This window comes from Oncorhynchus keta, chromosome 7 (assembly GCF_023373465.1).
Source record: "Oncorhynchus keta strain PuntledgeMale-10-30-2019 chromosome 7, Oket_V2, whole genome shotgun sequence".
In the NCBI taxonomy this organism is placed as follows: Eukaryota; Metazoa; Chordata; class Actinopteri; order Salmoniformes; family Salmonidae; genus Oncorhynchus; species Oncorhynchus keta.
Genome location: NC_068427.1, coordinates 10,812,649 through 10,836,328, shown reverse-complemented (window position 1 = coordinate 10,836,328; position 23,680 = coordinate 10,812,649). Strand labels below are relative to the sequence as shown.

The following is a 23,680-nucleotide window of genomic DNA, read 5'->3' as shown; positions in this document are numbered from 1 at the left end:
TTCTGTTCTTGGGAAATACATTTCCCTCATTTCGTATTGTTTCTTTAGAGCTGACTAAAATAAATAATGGATGTATTGTGATGGCCTATATGCAATAGATTTCTTAAGACTTAGTTTTTTTTAACATGTAGATGCTCCAAAGGTGCCCATCAGGAGGCTTGTATGTGTGGAGGCCTGGAGATGCTCAATGTTCAATGTTCATGTTAATTAACGGTCAATTACTGTGAGACCGGTAAGCTTTAGCATGACAATAACCGGCTGTCATGAGCGCCATGTGAGCCCAACTCAGGCTGGTATCCAGCTACTTACGTCCAGGTAGTCGTCCAGACAGAGCTTGGTGAAGTTGTACTGCAGGTGAACCCTGAAGTTCATGTCCTCTACTGAGTGGACCACGATGTTGATGAACTGCATACACGCCACCTATAAGGGACCAACAAGCACAACCATCAAGGGATAATCTCACTGTACTGATACTGAAACATCCATGGGATATAGAGTGCATCCCAAATCACACTCTATTCCATGTACTATTCAGGGAGGAGGGTGCTATTTGGGGGGAAAAGTCTTAAATGTGTAAAAGAGCATGGAAATGATATGGGTGCATTCGTCATGCTAAATGGGCAGATAAAGGGAGTCACTTCAGTCCGCATCCCAAATGGCACCCTAATCCCTATGTAGCGCACTACTTTTGACCAGGGCCCATTTGGGCTCTGGTCAAAAGTAAGCGCACTACATAGGGAATAGGGTGCCATTTGGGACACTTCCTCCGTGTTGACCGTACACAGTGGAGCGCCACAGAATCAGTGCATTCTTGTCACCCTGCTAATACTATCTTAATGGGCTGCCTTGTTAAGAAGCTTGGAGTCAACTGGGTGAGAGATGCCAGCCCTGTCTGACAAATCTGTTTGCTTTCGCGCTCGTGTCAAATGACTGGCCCTCTACCAAATGGCTCAGAACGGACTTGTGACACACGCGGCCTATTCAAACACACAGGGCATCTGGTTGGCCTCTCATGCACACACGGACCAATGGGGAGCCTCAAAGTGGAGGCAGTGTGGCACATTGAGGAAAACAGATATTTCACTGGCACACACACCATGCCGCCTCATCTAGTTCGATTAACACGTATTAGTAGGAATAGTGCGACAAAACAAACTGAGTTGCCGAGGATTCCTTACGTGTGGTTGGCTAGATATAGAAATAAACAGAAGTCAAGCAACAGGGTCTGGTTCTAAAATGTGATTTCAGGATATGATGTAACCGATGGCTCGTCCAGTGGAAACGCTGTGTACCATAAAGTCAATGTTGTTGTCCATGTCCTTGAAGTGTTCCATTAGCTTCTCGAACCTCTGTGTCTCAGCACACACCTGCAAGAAAAATCAGCAATCATTTACTTTTAGCCGTGGACTCAAAAGGCGATGAAAGGAATCTTTAAGTACTTCGAGCATCCAGATATAACGCTTTATGACGTTTTATATAAATATGTATGAGTCTTAATAATCTGTTATAGCAAGGCTGTTATGTTTGTCTATGAATAACATTTTTCAGTTGTCTCAAACTGGCTGCTATGTTTTTAATTTAACCTTTTGGGGCGACAGGGTAGCCTAGTGGTTAGAGCGTTGGACTAGTAATCGGAAGGTTGCAAGTTCAAACCCCCGAGCTGTCGTTCTGCCCTTGAACAGGCAGTTCACTGTTCCTAGGCCATCATTGAAAATAAGAATTTGTTCTTAACTGACATGCCTAGTTAAATAAAGGTAAAAATATATATATATATATCTAGCAACCTTTCCGTTACTGGCCCAACGCTCTAACCACTAGGCTACTTACCTGAATCATTATGAAATATGTGTAAGACATTATAAACGGGTCCAAGCCTCATAACTGCATTATACATGGAATTGTCAAGTTAAGTCTTACTTTGCAATGCAGAATATTGTATTACCTTAGCGAGAGAAATTAAATGTTTCCGTCATAATCTCTGCCTTATATAAAAACCCAGCCCTGTACTGTCTCCTCACTCCCTCCCATCACACTGAATCCTTCCCTGATCAAATATCAAGAAGAGCGCCAGCATGGTGAAACCTCCCCTGCCATAGGGCTTTGTAACACTCATGACCTATTTTCCCCCTCTGTGATTACCATATATACAGCACTGAAAGAGAGAGAGGGAGAGAAAGAAAGGAGGAAGGGAGAGAGATGGAGAGAAAGAAAGGAGGGAGAGAGAGGGAGAGAAAGAAAGAAAGGAGGAAGGGAGAGAGAGATGGAGAGAGAGAAAGGAGGCAGAGAGAGTGGGAGAGAGAGAGCGAGAGAGGAGAAAAGAGGGAGGGAGAGAGAGTGGAGAAAGGAGGACAAGAAAGAGGGGAGAGAGATGAGAAAGTGAGGTTGGTAGGGGGAAGAGAGAGAGAGAGAGACACCTCTGCAGTTCAGACATCGCTTAAAGGCAGGGAAGGGGAGACAGACAGATAGACAGACGGGAAAGATAAAGAGCCAAGGAGAAGAGAGGAGTGCATAAGCACTCCACACAATGCTCTGTGCCCCAGCCTGCACGCTGCCCCCCACTCCAAACACACTCCAAACAACCCCCTCTAACCCACAGGGCGGGGAGTCAAGAGCCCCCGAACAACAAGCTTCCCCATAGAGGGAAAGCAATGAGCACCATCTCAACTCAAGCAAGCCAAAATAACACTTGTTACACTTCCTCCTTTGTTGTATATCTGTTGTATAATAGCATAAAACACTAAAGAAAAGCGTCAAAAGAAAGCGCTGTCTTTATATTACAGTTTATATGGAACATACTGCCAGACAATAACGATTGTACAATGAGACCAATAAGATAATCTAATAGTTTTTGGACCATTGCCGTTTCTACCACATATATTGTGAAGGGCCAATCGCAATCCATTGACTTTAATAGTGCAGCGACACACATGGCTATGTCTCTACCTTCTGGTTAAGGGGGAGCGACTCTGAGCTTTAGAGTTGGCTAGTCCACCTCTAACAACAGTGAAATACAACAGAGAGTAATGCTCAATATTTTATTCTGGGTCTAAATATTGTATTAACTTCAGTCAGCCCAATTTCTCGAGAGCCCGCCTGCGAATTTGACTGTTGTACAGAGGGTCCCTCCAGAAGCCCAACTACTTTACACATACAAATGCAGACACACAGGGTCAGGGGTTGTATATATGTATCAAGCGTCTCAGAGTAGTGCTGATCTAGGATCAGTTTTCCCTTCTAGATCATACTGAATTGAAGATTAAAATTGACAGGGGGACCTGATCCTGGACCAGCACTCTGCTAAAATTGGAACATGCGACCCCTAATCCGGCTGTATAACATAGGTGTCGCATAGGTTCTTATATCTGTGAAGTGCCTGCCGAATCACTAACAAATGGTTTTCTCTGTGGGTCTGAGAGGTCTGTGAACTGCCTTTCCGGGTGATTGATGCCGAGCAACACGTCTATAGCCTTTGATACAGGCAGCGCTGCATTCCTAGATGCAATCCTCCACAGGAATTTACCAACCTCGGGTCTGCTGTTGAGAGCATTCCACCACTACACGACTCAATGCGTGAACTACATGGAATGACACCGTTTAGGTATAATAGCATAGCGCTGCCTTCTTGCTCCGCGCATCCGCTGCACCGTACCTCCTTGAAGTTGTCGAACGCAGAGAGGATGATTTCGTGTCCTCCCCTGACGAGACACACGGCGGCCAGTAACTCCAACACGAGAGCTTTGGTTCTGGAAAAGCAGGAGAAGAAAACAATGATGGGTTATAAGCTTGTGTGATGCCACTGCCAAAGCCAACCCCCAGTGATGCCTAAGAAAGAGAGGTCGCATCCTTTCTCCCACGAGGGCTGTTTCCCAAATGGCGCCCTATTCCCTTCCTAGTGCACTACTTTCAACCAGAGGTCCATGGACCCGGGCCCAAAGTAGTTCCCTATGAAGGGAATAGGGTGCCATCCGAGGTTACATAATGTGTCTTACCAGATGATGTTGCTGGATAAAACATGTCAATTCAATAGTACTATATGATAAACAGGGCTGTGGGTCTAATCCTGGGGATTAAACGAAAGGTATACAGAGCAGAGTGAATCCCTCAGCCATAATCCCTATGAGTGATGAGGTGGTGACGTGGTACCTTGTACCGTTAGCTCATTCATTCAAAGGAATGAGTTTGCACTGAATGCTGGCTTTACACACACTTTGGGCGGGGTGTTGAATGAGCATGTGCACTGGCTCTATCAGCAGTTGACAGAGCTGGTGCAGTCTTAAGGGAAGGTAGGCCGGTAGTGCTGATCTACGATCAGTTAATCCTTTTAGATCAATGAAATACGATAATATATGGACCCTAGAGAGCTGATCCTAGATCAGCACTACTCCTCGGAGACGCTTGAAAAATAAGCACCCAGAGGAGCTGTTTAGCACCAGGCACTGGGGGCCATCCACCCAAAGAGTCCATTTTACCTGGGATTCTTATTGTTGAGACTTAGTGCAATTTCATTCACAGCATGCGGGTGGGACATCACCATGTTGAAGCCGTACTGGGCCATAAAAATAGATAGGGGGAGAGAGAGAGAGAGAGGGGGAGAGAACAAGAAAGACAGCTCGTTAATAAACAGGGAGTGAACCGTTTACATAATAAAGGGAAACTTGAGAAATGATCTGTCGCGGAAAACATGGCAGACGACAAATACAATTTGTCTGAGGATAGATGAGGGTGTGTGTCTTTTTCTGCATTTTCTTATGTTACCGCCTTATTCTAAAATGTATTAAATTGTTTTCCGCCCTCATCAATCTACACACAATACCCCATAATGACAAAGCAAAAACAGGTTTTTATACATTTTGGCACATTTAAAAAAAAAATTATAATAATGAAATGGGGCGGCAGGGTAGCCTAGTGGTTAGAGTGTTGTACTAGTAACCGAAAGGTTGCAAGTTCGAATCCCCGAGCTGACAAGGTACGAATCTGTCGTTCTGCCCCTGAACAGGCAGTTAACCCACTGTTCCTAGGCTGTCATTGAAAATAAGAATTTGTTCTTAACTGACTTGCCTAGTAAAATAAAAAAATTAAACATCTCATTTACATAAGTATTCAGACTCAGTACTTTGTTGAAGCAGCGATTACAGCCTCAAGTCTTCTTGGGTATGATGCTACAAGCTTGGCACACCTGTATTTGGGAAGTTTCTCTCATTCTTCCCTGCAGTTCCTCTCAAACAGGTCGTAATGTGCAGATGTTCAATCGGGTTCAAGTCCACATTCAGAGACTTGTCCAGAAGCCACTCCTGCTGTGTATTTAGGGTCGTTGTCCTGTTGGAAGGTGAACCTTCACCCCAGTCTGAGGTCCTGAGCGCTCTGGAGCAGGTTTTCATCGAGGATCTCTCTGTACTTTGCTCCATTCATCTTTCCCTTGATTCGGACTAGTCTCCCAGTCCCTGCTGCTGAAAAACATCCCTTACAGAATGATGCTGCCACCACCACGCTTCACCGTAGGGTTGGTGCCAGGTTTCCTCCAGATAATGACGCTTGGCATTCAGACCAAAAGTTCAATCTTGGTTTCATCAAACCAGAAAATCTTGTTTCTCTTTTAGGTGCCTATTGGCAAAATCCAAGTAGACTGTCATGCACCTTTTGGCCACTCTACCATAAAAGGCCTGATTTGTGGAGTGCTGCAGAGATGCTTGTCACTCTGGAAGGGGTTATCCCATCTCCATAGAGGAGGTGGGAGCTCTGTCAGAGTGACCATTGGGTTCTTGGTCACCTGATCAAGGCCCTTCTCCCCCGATTGATCAGTTTGTCCGCTCAGCCAGCTCTAGGAAAAGTCTTAGTGGTTCCAAACTTCTTCAATATTAGAATGATGGAGGCCACTGTGTTCTTTGGGAACCTTGAATGCTCCAGAAATGTTTAGTACCCTTCCCCAGATCTGTGCCTCAACACAATCCTGTATCGGAACTCTACGGACAATTCCTTTGACCTCATGGCTTGGTTTTTGTTCTGACATGCACCGTCAACTGTGGGACATTATATAGACAGGTGTGTGCCTTTCCAAATCATGTCCAATCAATTGAATTTACCACAGGTGGACTCCAATCAAGTTGTAGAAACATCTCAAGGAGGATCAATGGAAACAGGATGCACCTGAGCTCAATTTCGTGTCCCATAGCAAATGGTCTGAATGCTTATGTAAATACGTACATTTAAAAACAAATATTTTTGCAAATATATATATATTTTTAAAACTTTCCGCTTTATCATTATGGGGCATTGTGTGTAGATTGATGAGGAAAAACAATTATTTAATACATTTTAAAATAAGGCTGTGACGTTAACAAAATGTGGAAAAAGTCAAGGGGTCTGAATACTTTCCGAGATGTACTACATTTGATGAGAGCCCTATGGGACCCCTATGGGCCCTGGTCAAAAGTAGTGCACCAAATAGGGAATAGGGTGCCATTTAGGAGGCAGACTATGTATTGGGTGAGCTTGGCGGCTGGAGAGAGAGAGAGACTCTCACCTGGTAGTTCATGATGGCTCGCAGGCACATGATGCAGACGTGAACGTCGTCCTTCTTACAGACCAGCCGGGAGTTCTTCAGAGTTCTCCGGCTCGGCAACGTGTTGCAACTGAAACATACGGACACAGGAGAGTTTTTACAGAACGCACCATTAGTCTGAATTGATACAAACAAAGAAGCAGCGCTTGGTGAACAGGAAAACTGCAGAAATTAAACTTGTTTGAAGGACACAAAGAGTTGTGTAATCTACTGCCTTACTCAAGAGGCCAAATGGGAATTGAACTATCTCCGCACAAAGATATCACTTGCAGCTAGTACAACGGCAGCAAGTCATTTGCATGCATGGCGGCGACCAGGCCGGCTTTGTGGAGATAAAACGGCAAAGAGGGGAGCCTTTCCCACTGACGCCTTTCTCACAATGAAAGGAGAGTGGGTGTGTTTGTTCAAGTGTGTGTGTGCGTGTGCTACTGAACACGGCCCAGTACAGCCCAGATCATCTCCGTCCAGCCAGGGACATAAGACGTGATATTTTCAGCGCTGTCACAAGGCTCTAACTACTAGCAATGGTTCTGGGAAAAGGTTCCTTGAGGCTACCGATGCACACAAACACTGACTCATGTTTGCACCGATGCCTTAGGGCCAAGTCTTCAGTCACGGCATTGGCAGAGTGTGTTGTCTAAACAATCTAGCAAACCACAGTAGATGATAGGTCTTCATGGTCAGGCACGTCTCACTGGTTACATCAATGTGAGCTATTCAGCAAGCAGTTATGACGTCTGCGTGTAGTAAATGTAAAATAGCTATAACAGTATGTGTGTGTGTATGCGTGACTTTGTCTTTGTGTGTGTGTTTATGTGCGCTCTTTGTTCTATTTAGGTGCATGTGGCAGAAAAAAGACAAGTGTCCTCGTGTAAATGAGCTCGCTTCGCGAGACGTTGACGGAATTGGACCGCTGCCTCACCCAGCAGGCGACGGCGGTGTTCTTCGAGAACTAACCTCTTGTACTCTTTCCCCTCATTACACAAAACTATCTCCAGCCCTCAGCCTGCGACCAGGCAGCGGGGACAATAGGTAGAGTTACACATCTGAGGCGAAAAAGGATCTATATCCTGAATGGCACCCTACTCCCTACATAGTGCACTACTTTCTTCTTCTTCTTTTTTTACCAGGGCTCTGGTCAAACGTAGTGCACCACATTGGGAATAGGGTGCCATTCGGGATGCCACCAGTGACTTGGAGAGCACATTGTTTCTTAATCATACAGATGGAATGATGTGTGATGACTTGACTATGAGTAAAAGGAGACAGTCATTCACCCCGCTGCAATGTCGGCCCGGTAGGCTTGCGTTGACAGGCCTGGTGGTGGCGTACCAACTTCCACCCAATGAAAGTTCGCCAAAAGGCTTCGAGCTATGCTTTCGTGGACGTTATTTCAACACTACAGCTACCTAGTCTAAGGCAGAGTCCCGAACGGCAGCCTACTCCTTGTACAGTGTACTCCTTTTGACCGGGGCCAAATTGTACACTACACAGGGAACAGGGTGCCATTTGGGGACGCACTTACACTCTAAGTCACGTCTCACTACAGTACTAAACCACGTTGACAGACACAACTATAAACTACAGTAGGCTAGCCTGAATAAGGAGCTTTGGAAGAAAGAAAAAAACAGAAGACATACCATCGTCCTTGAGAACACTTTGGGCATTTTAAAGAGCTTGACGTCCTTCCAAGTGTGCAGTGAGGTTTTCAGAAAAATACATAGAATTCTTAATATGACATCAGAAAAGTGACAACAATGATTGACTTTGAGGGGGTGAAACTTTTACAGGCTAAGTTTCTGTACGTGGGAAAAATGAATAAATACTAACATTGCTAATGTTAATTACCTTGACTTGTCAGTCTGTGTAAGGAGGAAACTAAAGAATGTACAGAAGGGTTTGTTTTACAGCCAATTACTAATTGAACAACTAGCAATATACAGAGGGGGCCAGAAACAATGCCAGTACAAACAGCCATTTGCTCTAAATGGGAACAGAAATCTAATTTCTACAGTAAGCACAATAGTTAGTAGCAGCAGAACAAATAGGCCTAACTTCCCCTCGCTCCCCTTCACACACTGGGACACAGCTTGGTAATGGAAGCAGGTAATGTGTGTGTGTGTGTGTGTGTGTGTGTGTGTGTGTGTGTGTGTGTGTCAGGGTTTCTGTTAGCTGGTAAACACCAAGGTCGATAAAATAAACTACATTTGCTGTCCAAATTGTTGTGAGAAAAAAAATAATTCCATTGTAAAATAGTGCTTTTTATTCATTGATGGAAATACCAGTGGATGTGCTCCAAACGTCAAAGGCAAATATACTTCATAGGCTAATAAATCCTCAAGCAGCTGGGACATTAGAGTTGGATGCGTTTCTAGTCTTACTCACGCGAAAGACTGGAGGTCCCTCACAAGGAACTTCAGCTCAGTGAACCCTGACTGGGCAACATTGGTGAAGATTGTGTTGATTATCTCTGTCTCCAGTGCGCCCGCCCGAGAGGTGTCTCTTTCACCAAAACAGAACGAAGACAGCCTCATGATCTCGCCTTCTTAAGGACAAAGTAATGAGGCTGATGTGAGTCAAGCTGCTCCAAGGTGTTGACTTCCCAACAAGCAGCGGCTGTCTTTGAGCAGGCCAAGGTCCACCGCAAACGCAAGTAAATTAGAGGCAAATTATTGTGTTCGTCAGGCCCAGTCCTAGCAGTTCTGCTGCCGCACTAGGCCAGATCAACATATGCCGCCCGTGTCATGTATAGTATAAAGATTTGGAATGGATTGATAGACTAGAGTAGAGTAATGATGTGTATCATGCGCAATTGGTGCATTTCAGTTGAACTTATTCAGTTTTGAAACGGACAAATCGTCGCCGACTTTTCACATTACAATGTTGCAATCACTAGTAGGAAACAGAGTTGTCAATAGGCCCCGTATATCACACGGCACGAGTCTCGACACCACGATAGTTCAAATTACAATAAACAGAACATTTATTAACATCATCCAGTAGAACTGTAAAAAGAGTGAGGCATTGTAAACTAAGCTTTCTCTCAATGAACCAGCCTGAACTCATTTGGTTTATTGATATCACATTTGATTGTCCAACATGATAATTTATTTGTTTTGTGGCTGCTTAGAGTGTACTCTTTCCACCTCTGTGTTGCTGAATCACGGTGGGAATGGGGAGTGGGCCGGACCGGTCATGGCTAGAAGGGATCCAGCTTGTCAAAAGTACACCGAACAAAAATATAAACACAACATATTGGTTCCATGTTTTATGAGTTGAAATAAAATACCTCCGAAATTGTCGATACACACAAAAAGTGTGTCTCTTCATGCACAAATTTGTTTACATCCCTATTAGTGAGCATTTCTCCTTTGCCAAGATAATCCGTCCACCTAAACAGGTGTGGCATATCGAGAAGCTGATTAAACAGCATGGTCATTCCACAGGTGCACCTTGTGCCGGGGGGAAATAAAAGGCCACTTTAAAACGTGCAGTTTGTCACACAACACAATGGCACAGATGTCTCAAGTTGAGGGAGCGTGCACAATTGGCATGCTGACAGCGGGAATGTCCACCAGAGCTGTTGCGTAGAACATAATATCCCAGTTCTTCCATGCCCTGCATACTCACCAGACATGTCACCGATTGAGCATGTTTGGGATGCTCAGGATTGACGTGTACGACAGCATGTTCCATTTCCTGCCAATTTCCAGCAATGTTGCACAGCCATTGAAGAGGAGTGACAACATTCCACAGGCCACAATAAACAGCCTGATCAACTCTATCTGAAGGAGATGTATTGTGCTGCATGAGGCAAAATTGTGCTCAAACCAGATACTGACTGGTTTCTGATCCACTCCATACATTAGGGCCTAATGAATATATTTAAATAAATCTGAGTAAAATCTTTGAAATTGTTGCATGTTGCGTTTATAATTTTGTTCAGTATCGATTTTTCTTTTTGCTAACCCTAACCCTTTTCCTAACCTAATTTTCCTAACCTGCTATGCTAATTCTCCTAACCTGCTGCTAAATTAAATCAGAGAGGCCTTGATTGTGTTTGAAAACAGCTGTGTTCTGTTATTCATTAACTACACATTTTGGGACAGGTCGTTGGCAAATTACATTATACAAATATTATATTTTGAAGTCGTGTCGGAGACTAGTTCTTCTCGGCTCAAGTTTGTATTTATTTTTATTACGATATTCATTCATGATTTATAGAAGGGATGAAGACGCAACGGGCAATGCTATCCTTTTCAATAAAACCGGTCATTTTGGTTTAAGAGCATCATTCTATTTTTTTTACAACTTTACAGGCTAATTCCTATTCCGTTAAGATGAATGACAATAATCTAAAGGTGATTTTGAGCACCGTGGGTGGACGCCATAATGCATTTGGACACCCGGTACATTTCTCAAATATCCGGTAAATTCAAATCTTGCCAGTCACATTTTCCTCACGGAAACCCCGGTGTGTGTGTGTGTGTGAGTGGCAGGTAGGGGAGCCAGGGGGGTTGAGGTGGGGGGGGTGCTGCGGGCATCTACATCTATCAGACAGCACCATGAGCGACACCTCAAATAGACCTGCCTGCTGCTGCTGAAGAGTGGAGCACAGAGCAGGAGACTAGAGGACGAAGGCCAGGACAGAACACCAGTCAACATCACAGCTGTCACCTTCATACAGCTCACATTCACATACAGCACATTGTTTTTCCCCCCTCATCAATCTACACATAATACACCATAATGACAAAGCCAAAACAGGTTTTTAGATTTTTTTTCTCTTTTCTTGCAAATTAATCAAATAAATGAACAGAAATATGACATTTACATAAGTATTCAGACCATTTAATCAGTACTTTGTTGAAGCACCTTTGGCAGCAATTACAGCCTCGAGTCTTCTTGGGTATGACGCTACAAGCTTGACACACCTGTATTTGGGGAGTTTCTCCCGTTCTTCAATGCAAATTCTCTCAAACTCTGTCAGGTTGGATGGGAAGCATCGATGCACAGCTATTTTCAGGTCTCTCCAGAGATGTTTCATCGGGTTCAAGTCCGGGCTCTGGCTGGGCCACTCAAGGATATTCAGAGACTTGTCACGAAGCCACTCCTGCATTGTCTTGGCTGTGTTTAAGGTTGTTGTCCTGTTGGAAGGTGAACATTCACCCCAGTCTGAGGTCCTGATAGCTCTGGAGCAGGTTTTCATCAAGGATCTCTCTGTACTTTGCTCCATTCATCTCTGATCCTGACTAGTCTCCCAGTTCCTGCTGCTGAAAACATCCCCTACAGCATGATGCTGCCACCACCATGCTTCACCATAGGGATGGTGCCTGGTTTCCTCCGGATGTGACGCTTGGCATTCAGGCCAAAGATTTCAATCTTGGTGTCATCAGACGAGATAAACTTGTTTATCGTGTTCTCAGTCCTTTAGGTACCTCTTGGGAAACTCCAAGCAGGCTGTCATGTGCCTTTTACTGAGGAGTGGTTTCCGTCTGGCCACTCTACCGTAAAGGCCTGATTGGTGGAGTGCTGCAGCGATGGTTGTCCTTCTGGAAGGTTCTCCCATCTCCACAGAGGAACTCTGGAGCTCTGTCAGTGACCATTGGGTCCTTGGTCACCTCTCTGACCAAGTTCCTTGCTCCTTTTGGCCGGGTGGCCAGCTCTAGGAAGAGTCTTTGTGGTTCCAAACCTCTTCCATTTAAGAATGATGGAGGACACTGTGTTCTTGGGGACCTTCAATGCTGCAGAAATGTTTTGGTACCCTTCCCCCAATCTGTGCATTGACACAACCTTGTCTCTGAGCTCTACGGATAATTCCTTCGACCGCATGGTTTGTTTTTTTCTGACACGCACTGTCAACAGTGGGACCTTATATAGACAGGTGTGTGCCTTTCCAAATCATGTCCAATCAATTGAGTTTATCGCAGGTGGACTCCAATCAAGTTGTAGAAACATCTCAAGGATGATGTGTTTAATAATGTGTTTAGATTGACGAGGAAAAACATTATTTAATACATTTTAGTATAAGGCTGTAACGTAACAAAATGTGGAAAAGGGGAAGGGGTCTGAATACTTTCAGAATGCACTGTATGGTGCCACTTAAATGGCACCCTAGTGCACTACTACAGAAGTAGTGCACTATATAGGTAATAGGGTGCCACTTGGGACACACACACACTAGCCTACCAGAAGAAGCTCATGAGTCGTGAGTTGAGATTAATTGAAAATTATTGTAGCTTAATCCACCATATGTGAATTAGAATAGTGTTGGGATCAGCGGAGGCTGGTGGGGGGGAACTACAGGAGGACGGGCTCATTGTAACAACTGGAATGGAATAAATATAATGAATGTTTGATACCGTTCCATCGACTCCATTCCAGCCATTACTGTCACGTTCTGACCTTTATTTCCTTTGTTTTGTATTTATTTAGTATGGTCAGGGTGTGAGTTGGGTGGGCAGTCTATGTTTGTTTTTCTATGATTTGGGGATTTGTATGTTTCGGCCTAGTATGGTTCTCAATCAGAGGCAGGTGTCATTAGTTGTCTCTGATTGAGAATCATACTTAGGTAGCCTGGGTTTGTTTGTGGGTGATTGTCTATGTTGATTGCTTGTGTCATCACAGTTCTCATTTAGCTTCACGGTCGTTATTTGTTTATTGTTTTTTGTATTCAGTGTTCAGTACTTTCTTTAATTAAATATGAAGATGAACACAAACCACGCCGCGTTTTGGTCCGCCTTTCCTTCAACAGAAGAATCCAGTGACAATTACAATGAGCCCATTCTCCTATAGCTCCTCCCACCAGCCGCCTCTGGTTGGGATTGAGAAGACATGTGCAACATGGTGCGAATGGTTTCCTTTGTGCAACGTTACCACAGTCAGACAGAAGGATTAGTCGTCTATGTGAGAAGTCAATGGGAATAACACCCTGGCACATCATTGAAACAACAGCAGGGATTAACACACGCAGTCAGAAATAGGCAGAATTGGATGAACCTGGTTTAATAACGTAAGCAGGGGGACAATTTCAATGTTGGCCAAATTATAAAAAAATGTGTATCATTCATATCATATTCATCACATAACATATCATATTTGTAAAATCCCTGTGGAAAAGATAGTTAGAAAATGGGGATTTCCGGCTTGTTCAGTAGCTATGAAAACCCCAGTGTCAGCAATGTGCGGTAGAGATATCATCATCCATAACATTTCATGTGATGTCTGAAAAGGTCGTTTGTTGTGGTCATGAGGCCCGGAAGGCTTTAAATGGCTTAAGACACGTTTCAGTCTGGCGCGGATTTGAGGATAGAGGACGGGGGGTTGTTTTCCATGGATACGTTCCAAATGGCACCCTATTCCCTATGCAGTGAACCCCAATATGGGGGATTCCATAGGGAATCCCATATTGCTCTGGGCAAAAGCACTATCTAAGGAATAGGGTGCCATTTGGAACGTATCCATGGAAAACAAACCCACCCCCCGTCCTCTATCCTGCCAATCCGCGCCAGACTGAAAGGTGGTTTAAGCCATTCAAAGCCTTCAGGGCCTCATGACCACAACAAACGACTTTTTCAGACATCACATGAAATGTGCGCGCCTTCAGAAACGTCAAATACAACCATGTGACGGCCCTCCCACTCCGTCTGCCTGAGTTCTCTCTCTTTGCTCTTGTTTTCCTTAATAGGATGTCGGTGGGCGGAGGCGGGAGGGTCGTCAGCGAAATGGGACACACCTGGGCTCGGGTGTGTCCCGGGATAAATACACCTCTTCCCCATTCATTGAGGAGACTCTCTCCATGCAGACACACCGATAGATTTTTGGTTGTGGCATTTTTGTGGTTGTTTTGTTTGTTTGCTTTGGCACCTTTCAACACCCCTCATGATCACATTTATGCACGGAACCACTCACTTACACTACTGATTACCGACGACACACACCATTGTTAATTGTATTTATGTTACTTCAGTTAATAAATATATTTCTGTTATTCCTTATCTCCACATTGTCTCCCTTTTTGTTACAGACTTCGCGCCGGTTCGTGACAACCACGTGAATGAACCCAGAGCATCAAATTAGGGAACTATAACAATCCAGACTAAGTGAACCATTCCTTGTAGATACCACACACATATCGAGTTTTAAATACAGAACTCTGACTACGTTATCATTGTGGTGTAGCCTTATAGTAGCTTCTAGCCTGTAATGTATGGTTAGAGTCCGGCAACTTTCCTAAAAAACCCCAGCTTTTGCCAGAAATCGAGGTTGGAGGACTCCGGATGTCATGCGTATTCCCTCTTGATTCTAGGAAACGTCAAACTGGGATACCTGGAAAATCTGGGGGTTCTTTTTTACATTTTTTATGTTATCCACATTTTTTTCAAGCCTAGGTACAGTATTGAGGCGTGTGGTTTACCGTAGCGTGGAGTGTCGCCCGGCGCGGGAGATGCTGTTCCCGCTGACGGGGGACGGGAAGTTACTCCCCCCGTGCAGGTCCTCTATGGATCTGCTCCAGGGCTTGTCCACCGACTTCTCCGGGTTCTTCTCCGCGCTGTCGCCATCAAACCTGGAGAGGAGAAACACGCAGGACAGGAGACTTAAGAGATCGTAATACATCACTGTACTCTCTGATCACAGTCCGACGAAGCCCGTGTCCCAAATGCCAACTTATTCACTTTTAAGTGTACTCGTCTTGACCAGGGCCCATAGGTAGTAAAAGTAGTGCACTACATAGGGTATTGAGTGTCATTTGGGACACAAGCCTAGTCTTTTTCACGCACCATCAGTAGGTAGAAGGGTATACAAATTCTGCCATCAGTGCAACATTATGGAGATGCTCTTATTTCAGATTTCAGCAGGGCAATAATTCCCAAATAGACGTGGCTATTTTCTAATGGAAAGGCAGGGGGCTAACTTGTAAGCGAATCAAGGTCAACACTCATTGATGGGGTAGCCATTTGATACTCGTTGGACAGACTAGTAACATAGGGTCCGAACGTACATTTCAAATGTAACTGAATCTACAAGCCAAACAGGGCAAAATGTCTACGTCCCAAATGTCACCACTATTCTCCTACGTAGTACACTACCTTTTGACCGGGGCCCATTGGGTGTCCCATAGGGCTCCGGTCAAAAGTAGTGCGCTATATAGTGAATGGGATGCAGCCAGTGGTCCCAGGAACTGTTCGGTCACCACATTCGACCAGTGACTCGGGTGTTTCTGAGAACGAGGCAGCAGTAGCAGCATTGGTCGAGGAAATGCATCACTGATTAGGCAGAAAAGGGCCATTGTGCTCATTGTCTGGGCCTGCGCGAGACGAGGTCCATCTATAGGGTGAACAGAGCGAAGGGGGACTTACGTGACAGCGTACTGCGCAAAAGAAAGATACTCCACCAACACATCCAGGCCTTTGTTTTCGTCGTTGAGGAATTCTCTCACCCACCTAGAAGGAGAAATAACAGCCGGTGTTAGTCCAAGAACAACACTCGGCTCACACAAACAGTACGTGGGCCCACAGTGTGAGACACACGACAAACATCACACACACAGTCTGTCTGGGATTCAGCCATTTTATCGTTGAGATACACGTCAAGTGCTAAGGGTCTGAAACGTGATCGAGCAAGAATAAAAAGCTTGAAATAAGTCCTGGGAGGAGGGGGGGGGGAGAAAGAGCGAGATTTTAGATTTCCCCCACATTTCTCTCACTCTCTTTCCATCAGTCACTGGGAGGAATAGCGATGAGCCGGTTGGGGGACTTCAAAGCCTTGGTGATGCCGTGGAATATGGCAACACGCACACATATATAAAGACACATAGGCAGCTCCCCTCTCTTCTCCTCTCTGCCAGGGAAGGCCTTGACAATGATCAAAAGACCATCTCTACCTTTCTAACCGCCACCAGTGTAAAAGTGGGCCACCTATTCAGCATGCTGGAGCTTTCATCTGCACTCGACAGCGACGGAAAACAGAGACGTCTTTTTGAGAGACAATACAGCATGTTTGACTAAAGACAGTCTCTCTCTCTCTCTCTCATTTATGAGGAAAGGACTCACTCGCTCACACTCTTTCTAACACTTTCTTTATTAGCGACTCCACCAGCATCGTGTCTATTTACGGGGCCAATTACTGTAACGGGCTGTGATTGCGCGGTGATTGCACCGAGCGTGACACACAGCCAGGCCTTTAGAAGTACTGTGACGATCACTAACAAGGGACGTGCTCGTCTGAGAGCAGGGTCCCATTCATTAAGCACTGAAGGGACGAAAAACAGATTGAAACACGGAGGGCTTTAAGCGGAACTGCGCCCTAATGAACTGGGCCCCTCAGTCTGACTATGGCGTGGCTGCATTCTGACTTATGTTGCTAATAAAAAAGGGATAATTTAAAGGGCATGGGGGCCCTTTATAGTAATGTACTGTAAAGGGAATAGGGTGCCATTTGGGACGTGTCGAAGGTGTGGAGGGGTGTGACCTGACTTTAAACAGGCACGCACGGTAGTCACGAGTCGTGACCATAACAGCAACAGTTTGATTCAGAATATGACAATGTAACTTGTCAACAATTGAACGAGGTGAAAACAATTGAAAGGCTGTGTTGTACTCAGTGCTTACTGAGAAAAACGCTATCTCCACTATCAATAGACGCAAGACGTGTCTTCTCTGAAAAGGACTGATTGTTATGTAGCCTACTGGTCATCACACTGATTTCTTCTGGTTTCTGCCCCCCCCTTCTTTATAACCGCCGCCCTCCCTCCCACTCCCTCAGTCGCTCTCTGGGAAAAGATAATGCTTCATTATCTCATCTAGATTAGGTCGATTATTAATGTAATCTAGCTTAGCAACATAAGGTCACTAAAACAAGGCACGAGATAATCCACGTAAACAATGCCCCCCGGCTTTGTTTTGGGAGACAGACTTCCTCCAACGTGACTCGGCTTTGTGGTTCAGTGTGTGTATGTATGTGAGTGAGTGAGTGAGTGAGTGAGTGAGTGAGTGAGTGAGTGAGTGAGTGTGAGTGAGTGAGTGAGTGAGTGAGTGAGTGAGTGAGTGAGTGAGTGAGTGAGTGAGTGTGAGTGAGTGAGTGAGAGAGTGTGAGTGAGTGAGTGTGTGTGAGTGTGGTGAGTGTGAGTGAGTGAGTGTGTGAGTGTGTGTGAGTGAGTGAGTGAGTGAGTGAGTGAGTGAGTGAGTGAGTGAGTGAGTGAGTGAGAGAGTGAGTGAGTGAGTGAGTGGTGAGTGAGAGAGTGAGAGAGTGAGAGAGTGAGAGTGTGAGAGAGTGAGAGAGTGAGTGAGAGTGTGAGTGGGTGAGTGAGTGAGTGAGTGAGTGAGAGAGTGAGAGAGTGAGTGAGTGAGTGAGTGAGTGAGTGAGTGAGTGAGTGAGTGAGTGTGAGTGAGTGAGTGAGAGAGTGTGAGTGGGTGAGTGAGTGAGTGAGTGCGAGAGAGTGAGTGAGTGAGAGAGAGTGTGAGTGAGTGAGTGAGAGTGTGAGTGGGTGAGTGAGTGAGAGAGAGTGTGAGTGGGTGAGTGAGTGAGAGAGAGTGTGAGTGAGTGAGTGAGAGAGAGTGTGAGTGGGTGAGTGAGTGAGAGAGAGTGTGAGTGGGTGAGTGAGTGAGTGAGAGAGTGTGAGTGGGTGAGTGAGTGAGTGAGAGAGAGTGTGAGTGGGTGAGTGAGAGAGAGTGTGAGTGAGTGGTGAGTGAGTGAGTGGTGAGTGAGAGTGAGTGAGTGTGAGTGTGAGTGTGAGTGGGTGAGTGTGAGTGAGTGAGTGAGTGAGTGAGTGAGTGGTGAGTGTGAGTGGGTGAGTGGGTGAGTGAGTGAGTGAGTGAGTGAGTGAGTGAGTGCGAGAGAGTGTGAGTGGGTGAGTGAGTGAGTGAGTGAGTGAGAGAGAGTGTGAGTGGGTGAGTGAGTGAGAGTGTGAGTGGGTGAGTGAGTGAGTGAGAGAGTGTGAGTGGGTGAGTGAGTGAGTGAGAGAGAGTGTGGGTGAGTGAGTGAGTGAGTGAGTGAGTGAGTGAGTGAGTGAGTGAGTGAGAGAGTGAGTGAGTGAGAGAGTGAGAGAGTGCATTGGTGTTGTTGGGACCCTGAGATCCTGTAACAGTTGTTGTGTTATAGTGCCTGACTAGCTGGAGTCTGTGTGTTGATGATACAGAACTGTGGCTGTCTGGTCCCCTTTCTGCGACAGAGTCCCAAATGTCACCCCCTTTCTCTATGTAGTGCCCTACTTTTGACCAGGACCCAGGTAGGGAATAGGGTGCCCTTTGGGACGCAGGCCCGTGTCTTCCTGTCCCTTACAACTGTCTGCCAGTGTTGCCTACCGTGTCACCGGTGACCTTGTCCCGTCCCATCAGCCCCGCTGCATCCTGCTGTCCCTTATCTTGCCTCATCCTGACTATAGCTCCCAGCACGTACCCCGGCTTCATTACTCCCTGGGACCACAGTTGACCTGGCATGTGTCCCAAATGGCATTCCCTTTATAGCGCACACCATTTCAACAGGCCCACAGGGAATAGGGTGCCATTTGGGACACAGACAACACTTTCACATCCACACACACAAATCAATTGCCACCCACCCTATGTGATTTGTCCTTAACGAAATTTCCAGTTCTCTCAGGACTTGGGTGGACTCCTGCACTCTCCGTCGGAATTTCTGGGGGCAAAGAAAGGGAATTATTATTAACGTTTCATCACTCTGGTCGGGCAGGTTATAAATCCTAAAACAGACAACAGACACCACCGCTGCCTTTCCCGAAAGGGAAATGTCCTGAAGAGAATGTGTGTGTTTCCATGTCTTGAATAGGGCTGCACAAATCTGGGAACTTCCAATACATTCCCTGGTTCTCCAGAAAATATTTCCTCCTTATGGCACAATAGAATCTTCTGCGCATTCCAAATGGCACTCTATTCCCTATGTAGTACACTTGTTTTTTTAATGGGCTCTGGTCAAAAGTAGGCACTATTATAGGCAATAAGGTGCCATTTGGGATGCGGATATATTCAACTCATTAAATTGGTCCTGGCTTGTATTTGAGCTGCCGGGCCCTTTGCACACACCGACCGTAGATCCATTCTTGTCCTGTGTGCTGTTACCGTGGTTTTACCGCCGGGAGAAAATGCTCGGGGGACCGAAGTGTATGACCTGACCTGCATGTGAATATACTCTCTCTCGCTCTCCCTCTCCCTCTCTCTCCCTCTCCAAACAAAAGCCCTGCGGCCTGTTGCGCCACAACTGTGAGGAGGAGGAGGAATAGAAAAGGCACAAGCGTGAGCGACGGGGCTCGCTAGCAGGCATTCATAATCAACGGCCAGAAGAACCAATGTTGCTCACTACTAGTTCAGAGGAAGAAATCTCAATGATGACAGAGAGTGAAATCATTGCATCACCAATGACATAGACCGAGGAGGAGGCTCCCAGTATCCATATCCACCCAGTTTGGCTGTGGCCTTGCCTTCCCGTTCCATGCTGTGCCCATAGTGCATAGTGTAGGGAATAGAGCACAGTTTGGGATGCACCCTGTGTCTATCAGGGAGGAAACAAACAGAGCTAGACTCAAGTGTTATAAACACAGAGAGCGAGAGAGAGCAGTACAGGGACGTTCCCATTGCCAGGGCTTCTCTGGGCTCGTAGTACTGGGCTGGGTGGAGGGGGTGTGTGTGTTTGGCCCATGTGGAGATGAGAAACAGAGTGTAATTGTATTAGGGAGGAGACCCATTGTGTGGAAATCAGAGCAAGTGCGAGGGCTACTGCGCAGACTCCTTGACACCCCCCGCCCACACACATACACAGTCACGTACACACACACACACCCCACTCCTCACTAAGTACTACCAGCTGTTCTACCAGCGCAGATCCAGAGAGAGCAGAGAGAGGATAGAGAGTACAGAGAGTATGGGGATATAGAGGAGAGAGAGGACAGAGGACAGAGAGTAGGGGGATATAGAGAGGAGAGAGGACAGAGAGTATGGGAATATAGAGGAGAGAGAGGACAGAGAGTAGGGGGGATATAGAGAGGAGAGAGAAGGAGGACAGAGAGTATGGGGATATAGAGGAGAGAGAGGACAGAGAGTAGGGGGATAAAGAGGAGAGAGAGGACAGAGAGTAGGGGGATATAGAGAGGAGAGAGAGAGAGTACAGATAGTATGGGGATATAGAGGAGAGAGAGGACAGAGAGTAGGGGGATATAGAGGAGAGAGAGGACAGAGGGGATATAGAGGAGAGAGAGGACAGAGAGTATGAGGATATAGAGGAGAGAGAGAGAGAGAGACAGAGATGACAGAGTAGGGGGATATAGAGGAGAGAGAGAGAGGGAAGAGAGTAGGGGGATATAGAGGACAGAGAGTAGGGGGATATAGAGGAGAGAGGACAGAGGACAGAGAGGATATAGAGGAGAGAGGACAGAGAGTAGGGGGATATAGAGGACAGAGAGTAGGGGGATATAGAGGAGAGAGAGAGAGACATAGATGACAGAGTAGGGGGATATAGAGGAGAGAGAGAGAGAGGACAGAGAGTAGGGGGATATAGAGGAGAGAGGGGACATAGAGTAGTGGGATATTGAGGGGAGAGAGGACAGAGAGTAGGGGGATATAGAGGACAGAGAGTATGAGGATATAGAGGAGAGAGAGTGAGACTGATAACAGAGAGTAGGGGGATATAGAGGAGAGACAATAGAGAGGACAGAGAGTAGGGGGATAGAGGAGAGAGGCTAGAGAGGACAGAGAGTAGGGGGGTATAGAGGACAGAGAGAGGACAGAGAGCAGGGTGAAACAGAGGAGAGACAATAGAGAGGACAGAGTAGGGAGGTATAGAGGACAGAGAGATGACAGAGAGCAGGGTGATATAGAGGACAGAGAGAGAGGACAGAGAGAGAGGACAGAGAGTATGAGGATATAGAGGACATAGAGAGGACAGAGAGCAGGGTGAAACAGAGGAGGGAAAGCAGGGAAATAAATAAAGCAGGGAAAGGGAGCAGGGGTAAAAAGAGAGAGCGGGGAGAGAGCAGAGGGAAAGAGAAGAGAGCGATAGAGCAGGGAAAGAGAAAGGAGAGAGCAGAGAAAACAGGGGGAAAGCGAGAGAAAGAGGTAGAGAGTGGGGAGCTGTGCCCGCTCCAGAGGGGTCATTTTGGAGACAAATCAAAGGCTGATACATTCTTGTGAACTTTTTGGAATGGAAATCTTCCTCCTTGGCTTGTCTATTGGCTGAGCGGAATGCACTGGGCCTGCATATGTAAAGCGGAGGCAATGACCTCCAGCTCCGGCTCTCCACAGAGGCACAAAGTGGCAATTGTTTGAGTCTGAAGAAAAGGGGGCTGAGCAGGAATGTAAAAACCATAACTCTCTCTCTTTCCCAGTCTCTCTCTCTCTCTCTCTCTCTCATTTTCTCAAAGGCTCATTCTCTCTCTCTCTCTCTCTCTCTTCTGGAATGGAAATCTTCCTCCTCTCTCTCTCTCTCTCTCTCTCTCTCTCTTTCCCCATCTCTCTCTCTCTCCCCAGTGGCAATTCTCTCCCTCTCTTTCCCCATCTCTCTCTCTCTATCTCTCTCCCCGTCTCTCTCTCTTTCCCCATCTCTCTCTCTCTCTCTCTCTCTCTCTCTTTCCCCATCTCTCTCTCTCTTTCCCCGTCGCTCTCTCTCTCTCTCTTTCCCGTCTCTCTCTCTCCTCTCTCTCTCTCTTTCCCCTCTCTCTCTCTCTCTCTTTCCCCGTCTCTCTCTCTCTCTCTCTTTCCCCGTCTCTCTCTCTCTCTCTTTCCCGTCTCTCTCTCTCTCTTTCCCCATCTCTCTCTCCCCTCTCTCTCTCTCTTTCCCCGTCTCTCTCTCTCTCTCTCTTTCCCAATCTCTCTCTCTCTTTCCCAATCTCTCTCTCTCTTTCCCAATCTCTCTCTCTCTTTCCCCGTCTCTCTCTCTCTCTCTCTTTCCCCGTCTCTCTCTCTCTCTCCCCGTCTCTCTCTCTCTCTTTCCCCGTCTTTCTCTCTCTCTTTCCCGGTCTCTCTCTTTCCCCGTCTCTCTCTCTCTCTCTTTCCCCGTCTCTCTCTCTCTCTTTCCCCGTCTCTCTCTCTCTCTTTCCCCATCTCTCTCCCTCTCTCTCTCTCTTTCCCCGTCTCTCTCTCTCTCTCTCTTTCCCAATCTCTCTCTCTCTTTCCCAATCTCTCTCTCTCTTTCCCCGTCTCTCTCTCTCTCTCTTTCCCCGTCTCTCTCTCTCTCTCCCCGTCTCTCTCTCTCTCTTTCCCCGTCTCTCTCTCTCTCTTTCCCCGTCTCTCTCTCCCTCTCTCTCTCTTTCCCCGTCTCTCTCTCCCTCTCTCTCTCTCTTTCCCCATCTCTCTCTCTCTCTCTTTCTTTCCCAATCTCTCTCTCTCTTTCCCCGTCTCTCTCTCTCTCTCTTTCCCCGTCTCTCTCTCTCTCTTTCCCAGTCTCTCTCTCTCTCTCTTTCCCCGTCTCTCTCTCCCTCTCTCTCTCTTTCCCCCTCTCTCTCCCCGTCTCTCTCTCTCTCTCTCTTTCCCCGTCTCTCTCTCTCTCTCCCTCTTTCCCGTCTCTCTCTCTCTCTCTCCCCGTCTCTCTCTCTCTCTCCCCGTCTCTCTCTCTCTCTCCCCGTCTCTCTCTCTCTCTCTCTTTCCCCGTCTCTCTCTCTTTCCCCGTCTCTCTCTCTCTCTCTTTCCCCGTCTCTCTCTCTCTCTTTCCCCGTCTCTCTCTCTCTTTCCCCGTCTCTCTCTCTCTCTCTTTACCCGTCTCTCTCTCCTCTCTCTCTTTCCCTGTCTCTCTCTCCCCTCTCTCTCTCTCTTTCCCCATCTCTCTCTCTCTCTTTCCCCGTCTCTCTCTCCCTCTCTTTCCCCATCTCTCTCTCTCTCTTTCCCCGTCTTTCTCTCTCTCTTTCCCGGTCTCTCTCCCTCTCTCTTTCACCGTCTCTCCCTCTCTCTTTCACAGTCTCTCTCTCTCTCTTTCCCTGTCTCTCTCTCTCTCTTTCCCCGTCTCTCTCTCTCTCTCTCTCTTTCCCCGTCTCTCTCTCTCTCTCCCCTCTCTCTCTCTCTCTCCCCGTCTCTCTCTCTTTCCCCGTCTCTCTCTCTCTCTCTTTCCCCGTCTCTCTCTCTCTCTCTCTTTACCCGTCTCTCTCTCTCTCTTTCCCGTCTCTCTCTCCCTCTCTCTCTT

General features: G+C 46.5%; 1 protein-coding gene across 7 annotated transcripts in view; it reads right to left on the bottom strand.

Moving 5' to 3' along the window:
- LOC118385969 (formin-like protein 2) overlaps positions 1-23,680 on the bottom strand; it is a 94,880-nt gene that overhangs the window by 20,501 nt on the left and 50,699 nt on the right. For all 7 annotated transcript variants that reach the window (XR_004826136.2, XM_035773253.2, XM_035773255.2 and 4 more), the window contains exons 4-11: positions 19,119-19,195; positions 15,919-16,002; positions 14,976-15,125; positions 6,521-6,629; positions 4,470-4,546; positions 3,650-3,743; positions 1,293-1,367; positions 310-420 (exon numbers count right to left, since the gene is read on the bottom strand). Coding sequence is in view for 6 of the 7 variants with exons in the window: in XM_035773253.2 (XP_035629146.2) it covers positions 310-420; positions 1,293-1,367; positions 3,650-3,743; positions 4,470-4,546; positions 6,521-6,629; positions 14,976-15,125; positions 15,919-16,002; positions 19,119-19,195 (777 nt within the window). In the remaining variant the exon portion in view is untranslated. The remainder of the gene's footprint in view (positions 1-309; positions 421-1,292; positions 1,368-3,649; positions 3,744-4,469; positions 4,547-6,520; positions 6,630-14,975; positions 15,126-15,918; positions 16,003-19,118; positions 19,196-23,680) is intronic.